Source organism: Meleagris gallopavo, chromosome Z, assembly GCF_000146605.3.
Source record: "Meleagris gallopavo isolate NT-WF06-2002-E0010 breed Aviagen turkey brand Nicholas breeding stock chromosome Z, Turkey_5.1, whole genome shotgun sequence".
Lineage (NCBI taxonomy): Eukaryota > Metazoa > Chordata > Aves > Galliformes > Phasianidae > Meleagris > Meleagris gallopavo.
In genome coordinates, this window is record NC_015041.2 from 46748792 (window position 1) to 46756366 (window position 7575).

Below are 7575 nucleotides of genomic sequence, written 5' to 3' on the forward strand. Positions count from 1 at the left end.
TATTTAAAGTTCTTTATTAACTTAACACAAAACTTTTAATGTGAAGAAACTACGATGCTTGTTTTCATTATTTTATTCCTGTTACTTTAAGACTCTCCTTTCAACTTCATCTGAAGCAGTTTCATTCCTAAAGAATGCCACTTTTCTATGCTGCAAAAAATTTCAGCATTGTGTTTTGATTATAGAGCATTTAAATTTTAACACTGAATAATCAAAACTGACCCCTTCTCAGAAAGAAATGCTTTTGATGAAATTACATCTTTCTCCAAGGAAGAATATTTTTTTCCAAAACATAAATTACATTTAGGTATTAAATAGGTACTGGGAGTTTATAGCTGTTTTTCTTCATGTTACAGCATCATGACTGGCAGCAAAGAAGAAAAACACATTCTTGTACTTTCAGTTTCTGCCAGTAAGTTGGTACAACGGAATCTGGTTTTCTCTAATGCTATTTCAAAGTGAAGATTTCTCTCCCAGCCCTCTACTGCCCTGCACTACTACTGCTCATAAAACTGGCCATACATTGTAAAAATCTAAGGTCCATCTAGCACCACAATGTTCAGAAAGAACAATAAGTAAAAACTCTTTAAGGAAAGACAGAAAAACAGGCTGACAAGTATAGTCCTAATTCTTTCATATATTTTAGGGTTCCCTTAGTCAGAGGACGCAGTAGCTCTTGAGTGATTGCTTTTGTTCCATAGATTCTGATCCCTGGATGTTTGTTCAATAAGTTCATGAGCTACAGAATCTACCAGCCATGATGGAAATGATACCTGAAGTGAGAAGGAGTTGCAGATGACTGGATTACTGTAATCTGTGTGGTCTTTATACTGCTTTTCTCCTCTGACTGTCAAAGCAAAGTCCTGTCTGCAGATAGAAGATGCTGGGAAATACCTGAAGACATTAGGTGTAACTTGGGAGAAACTGTTGCTATGTGTGTCATTTCCTCTGTAGTGCTGGCTACGTTGTGTTGGATCTTCTTTTCCAGTGTTCAGCTCGGTGGCTGCCAGTCAGTCAGACGTTTCCTTAGCCTCAGATCACTATTTATCTCGAACGTCTCTCCCATGAAGTCTGATTTGACTGGCATTCACTAGGAATAAAAATCATAAGATGTCATTAATGAACATTTTGCTTTGGAAGAACTGATTTAGAGAAACACTAGATATTTTTTAATATACTGGCTTCAGTTTTACATAATGTCATCCTAAATATGAGTGATGTTGGAGAAAAGAACCAAAAATATTGCCTTTGTTCAGAAATGTTTAGAAGTTTCTTGTCAAAACCCAAAGCATCTGAAGTCAGAAAGTTGTGACAGCAGCAAGGATTTTTCTTTGCTTCACTTATGAATAATTTGGGCCCTTTTTTATGGGAGAAGTGAAAAGAGCAAATTGTGAAAAAGACATTTACTTCATGTCTGCTCAGCGGTTCTGTACTATTGATAATGAGAAAATACTGGATACTTTGTACTAACGCAATTCTTTGATCCTTTTAAAATCATACCTAATTTTCTTTTCAGAGAGGCCTGTTCCTGCCAAATGTTTTGCTCGCTCTCACAGGATTTTAAGTTGGTTAGCCAATTTATAGTTCTTCTATGCTGAGAGCAATCTTAATTCCCTTTGGTACCTCAATTGAAATTTAAGCAGAAGTAAGGGAATGGCTCTAACATAGCAAGAATTTTGAAGCTGACAGCTGCTTTAGCAAACTTGAATGCCCTTCCCCTTCCTCATTGGGGTCAAATGTTTCTGCTATAGCTGAAGAGATTTCAGTAATGATGAAGGCAGCTTGAAGATACCTTTGTTGCTGTAGATTTACATGTGACAGTTTGAACTGATTTTGGTTTTGTCATCTATCACTATAATCTCAAAAATTTCAGTGCAAGGACTTCTGCATATACCACTAAAAACCAAGAATTGCTGAAATGTATGAGGGCTGAGGAGTGATAAGAGCTGGAGATACAGGAATCATTTTCCTTGGACATGTCTCCAAACTAGAAGTTGGAAAGAAAACCTGAGTCACTGTGGAAGTAGAAATACTACTTCTCTCCCCAGTCTCATTCACTCAGGCCTATTCTTACTCCCCTATTAAATTTAGAAATTTGAACACAAAGTCATGAAATGGAATTCCAGTTTATTCACATAAAGTCTTACTTCCATGCCTTTAATTCTCATTTAGAGCAATGAATTTCAGGTATCCATTATGCTCACAGGCATAGGAATGTTTCTCTCCAGACAGGATGTGTCAGCTTTATTTCAATACATGTAGAGTTTGGAATGCCAATCAGTGTCTTATGAAGGTTTATTTTCACTGAGAGGTCTTACCCATTCTCAGTCTGTCTAGAATTGTCATTTTCATTTCAGTCTGCCTGTCTGTCTTAACCACTTTGCTCTACGCTGTTGATAACTAGCTTTTCCTGAGGATGAAGTCTTACCTCATCCATATTATTTTATTATAAAATGTTGCAGATGGAATTTTGAAATCATTTCAGATGATCATAGAATCACAGAATGGCCTGAGTTGAAAATGATCACCTAGTTTCAAGGCTCTTGCTATGTGCAGGGTCACCAACCACCAGACCAGGCTGCCCAGAGCCTGGCCTTGAATGCCTCCAGGGATGGGGCATCCACAACTCCTTGGGCAACCTGTTCCAGTGTGTCACTACCCTCTCAGTGAAAAACTTTCTCCTAATACCTAAACGTCTGCTGTCTTAGTTTAAAACCATTCCCCCTTGTCATAGCACAATCCAGGCTCATAAACAGTCGTTCCCTCTCCTGTTATACGCTCCCTTCAGGTACTGGATGATGGCCTTCAGCATCAGACTTAATAAGTAAGAGAAAAGGATAGGATTAACAACAGTAGAATACCATTCAGAAACTGACTTAACAGAGTCAGTATTGTCTTTGCTAGGCCCATGGCTCGGTGGTCTCTTATATTCTCTTATATTTGTTTCTGAATGATCTGAGCATCTGATCATCTTGTCTTGAGAGTGCAGTTTATCCACTGGGCTGTATTTAAAGGACAGCTGTTAGGAATGGTAATTTGGGTGTCTGTGAAACAGCAAAAGCAGAACATTTGCAGTGGTGTGAATATTATAGAATATGAGGCACCACACAAACAGCTCCCTTGATCAGCCAACCTGTTGAAAGGGTGACTGACAATGTGTTATCTTTTCCCTACAGTATGGGATAAAGAAGAAGGAGGAAAAAGAAGCAGAGGCCCAGGCTGCACTGGAAGCAAATGCTGAAGGAAGCCTGACTCGTCCAAAGAAGGCTATTCCTCCTGGCTGTGGGGAGGAGGAGGAGGAGGAAGAAGAGAGTATTCTAGACACAGTCATCAAATACCTACCGGGTCCCCTGCAGGACATGTTCAAGAAGTAATAACTGCAGACTGCTAGATGGGCATAAACAGTACTGCAAAGGATTTCTCTTTTGCCCAATGGGGATTTACAATCTAGCCATCCATCATGCACCTCTGCCCTCTAATGCTCACTAGGAGTCCTTTTGCTTCCCATTGCCCCCTGCCTCTTCCCTTTGCCTCTACCCCAAGATTCATCCGTCCTTTTTTTTGTAAATAGTCACATCCAGTAGATGCCTCTAAATGTATGTAAAAATTAAAAAGCTGCAGACTACACAACTTTTATTATAAGCCATAGTACTGTGTATGTTAAATAAGGCAACTGTACATTAAGCATAGAAAAGGAACAACCTCACCTGCATTTTGACCCAAAGCAAGAAGAATTGTTTATTCAGTGTGAACAGTATCCTTTTTAGTTTTCTTTAATTATTATTACTGATAATAATTATTAGTTTTTTTATTAACGTTCTTGTTGATTGGGTCACATTAGCCATTTGTTGTTGAGCACATCTACCCTTGGAAAGAATATCTCAGTTCTCCCATGGAAGCAGAGCTTTTCAGTTTTAATTCCATCACTGGCATAAATAAAAAATCATTTGGAAGCTAAATCATGCATGACTTACACAGCTGACATCACTCAGAACGATAGAAGAAGTGAGTCATCTGCCCTCAGATGCTGATAGAAGTTAAATGCCTCAGAATCTAAGCAAGAGTCATGTCACTTTGGTAATTAGCCATACACTTAACTTGAAAGAGCAGATTTGGTCTGACAGGTGACATATAGAGAGCCAAAACTACAGTAGGGTGTGTGGTACTATTAGAGGACCTCTCCACTTCTTGGAAGTCAGTGATCAAGAATGTCGGCCTCTCTGATTAACTAAACTTCCTTTTTCTGCCCAGTGCCATATTTGACAATCTCATTCCCAGCAGTGCTTGCATTTTGTCTCCAGTACATTGTTACTGCTGTGTTCTACCCATCCTTCAGTGCAGTTGTGGGAGAAAGTGAAAGTTAGACATGACACTAGAGAGCCAGAAATTCTAAGTTTCCTACATTCATACTAAGTTGCTCTGCTGCCTTGGAGAGGTAATTCATTTTTCTGATTCAGTTCCTCCAGCTGTTAAACTGAACTTTCAGTCTACACCTACTGTAAAAGGATGTAGTAAGGATGATTGCACAGTTCTTTTCCAGTATTTTGCAGGAGCTAATTAATATTTTAACAGTGTATAGTATCTGTTGATTCTACAAAAGTATGAGGAAATTGCTCTCTCAACACTGTCTTTAGTACCTTAGCCAGACATAGGTACAGATTTTTTCTAGTGCAGCACAGTAAGCATTGAGTAACTAAATAAGAAAAGCCAAATTCTTCTGAAGATGTTGATTTGCTAGTACACACACACTCAACAGATTTATTTTGAACACGATCCCTTGCTAAGTTTTCTGGAAAAAAAGCTGAAAAGCTGATGGTAGAATTTTTGTATTTGGCTACATCACCGTAGTAGCTGCTATAAGAGCATCAACCATCTCAGTCTCACAATCTTATAGGATAATCACAGAACCATAGAATCATAGAATATCTTGTGTTGGAAGGAACCATTGAGTCCAACTCCTGTTCCATTGCTATGCCAGGTTTTTCTTAAACTTAAACAGGTTCACCTAATTCAATAACATGGTATTTTTTTTAGAAAAGGCAGTTTCCTTTCCTTTAAGGGTGAATCTTGGCCTCCTCATCAGTTTTCAAAATTATAATACCATGACACTGTATTAAAGTGGTAGGAATCTACTGATTAAAAAAGATGGAGAACTTGTAGTTCACCAGCATGCATCAAGTACAGTGGACAGATACCATCTCCATGTAATCAGGGTTTGCCTCACAAAAGTAGTACTGTTTATTCCTATCATGGAAACAGTAGAAACAGCAACAGAAAGGAAAACAATCTGAGATATCTCATTAGGTATCTAAAATTAAGCATTTTACCCTAATGGAACTTATTTGATTCACTTGTTGAGTATAACTGACCATAGGCAAATATTCCTGTACTTTTCTGGATATGGAACTTAAAGAGATATTTGTCATCCTTTCAAGTAAGTATAAGCATCATAGTTAAGGCAGTGAGCCTTAACTACGTAAACTAGTGTGAATTCTGTGTTTTTTAGCAGCATCTTGTACAGTAGGAAAAAAAATATTGTGAAAGAAAATAAATACATTCATTTTGTCCCATTCACCCAATTGTATTGGGTGTATTGACTATACCCAGTTTGGGTATATCAGCAGTCCTTGCTGCTTCCCAACAAACTTCAGTGGCAAGCTTCTACGAAATCTAGGGTGGAAGTTGAGGATATTAAACTGATCTACAAGTCAAAACCAGCTGATAAAAAGGCAACTTGTTCTGAGTTGGATCTACAAACAAGACATGCAAACTGCTCTGAGTTTTTTGCAAGGAAAGAAGAAGGTAGGTTTTACCCTTTCAGATAATATCAGTGCTTTTCTGCCCTTTCATTAGAGTAAAATGAGTGTGTCCCACTCAGACTTCAATGACCCAGAACACTCTTTAACTCTGGATCAATGCTTGGTTAGTGCTGAGCAACATATCATTTTCTAGGGAGAACATCCTACTCACTCCATGCAAATTCAGCCACCACTAAAGTAGCTATGCTTGTTTAAGTAAATTAAATAAAGCTTACTTAAGTAGATCTCAAACAACTGAAAACTCTCCTGCTACAAAGGCAGCAGCTTTTTTTGTTTGTTTGTTTTTGTTTTGTTTTTTTTTTATGCTCTGAGAGAGAATTAGATCCAACACCCCTGAAAGCTGAAAGGTAGAGAGCCTGGTTCTTTGCTCCAGCCATTCACTGGTAGTGAAATCTGCTGACACACTAACATCACATCTTCTGAAACTCTCTGACTGATGTGAGTGGCTGGTCTATTTTCCCTAATGCATAAGTCAAAGCAGCACAAAAGTTCTCCTGCTAAAAGAAATATATTCATTCATTTATAATCTCCCCTGGTCTTGTCTTGGAGGAGTCTACAAACAAAGAAACAAGAGGTTGAACTCATACTGCTTTACTTTGGATTTCTCTAAGGTTTGTTTGTTGACCTATCCCTAGCCCACATCATGGACTCATCTCTTCATCCAGTCAAATACTGTCCATGAGGCAGAAGCAAGGTTTGCTACATGCTGTCCCTTATGTTGGACAATACTGCCAATTGTTTGTTGGTTTTCAGTTTTCCTGGCACCTTGACGGGTGCACTTGTGTGTGGAAGAGGAAACCACAGAGGGTCAGGAGAGATAACGGAGGGATATTTGATATAATTTTTTCTAATTGTGCCTCAACAGCTGCGCCATTAACTGGTCTAAGTCAGAATCTTGTGTAGCCTATGCTCTAATGTCATAAGCAAGTAGTATTCTTCCCACGCTCAGTGTATTAAAAAAAAAAAGTATTTCTTTTTGTGAGCTGAGCCCACAATGGTGTGTACATCTAGATCCAAACTCTGAAAAATGCTGTGGGAACACTGTGTGGAGTTTGTTACAAGTTAGGCTCACAAAGCAGGAGCAAAAGGAGAAGTGGTTTATTGAATAATATTTGCTGAGCATTTTTCATTGTGGGAGCTTTCCAGCCCAGCCATGTCATCAGTTCTGTACCTCAGCTCTCCCAGACCACAGTAGACCTTACTCCATGGGCAGTAGAGTTCAGCCAGTTGTGAGCTGCCAGATATGAATTTTCCTTTTAATTTTGAATTTCTTTCAATAAAGAAATGTGACAGAAGACCTACCACAGGTACTGGGCAGATTTTTCTTGGTTTTGTCTCAGATAACCTTGCATGAATTCTGGGCCTCTCCCCAAGGCATTCCTTCATCTCCAAAGTGCCTAAGCCAATCTGAACAGGCTCGAAAGCAGGCACTCCCCCCTCCCTTGTGCCCATTCTTTCCGCTTCCCACCCTGCACTACCAAAACGGTGCACAAGACCTTTGGCTGATGTATGAGTGTGAGAAGCATTGTCAGACACTATCCCCCTCAGCACACAAGCAGGCGTTGAAGCACTTGAACAAGACCAAAGATAAGTATAGTTCATTGTTTAGATTCTGAATTTCTCTTTGTCATTCCATGCCATTGTTTCGTTTGTGTTGCTAGTCTGTTCAATCTTAGGTAAATGAGGTCTTCTTTTCTTTTTTCTCTTTTCTTTCTGTCCCTTTTCCCTCCCACCTCCCTCCCCCTACCCCATTTCT

At 39.0% G+C, this 7575-nt stretch overlaps 1 protein-coding gene across 1 annotated transcript in view; it reads left to right on the forward strand.

Annotated features, from left to right (window-relative positions):
- Window positions 1-7569, forward strand: part of CPLX1 (complexin 1) — a 540694-nt gene extending 533125 nt beyond the window's left edge. Inside the window, exon 4 of the mRNA XM_019610129.2 lies at window positions 3177-7569. Within this exon, the coding sequence (XP_019465674.1) occupies window positions 3177-3374 (198 nt within the window). The 3' untranslated portion in view covers window positions 3375-7569. The remainder of the gene's footprint in view (window positions 1-3176) is intronic.
- Window positions 7570-7575: the final 6 nt, after the last annotated feature.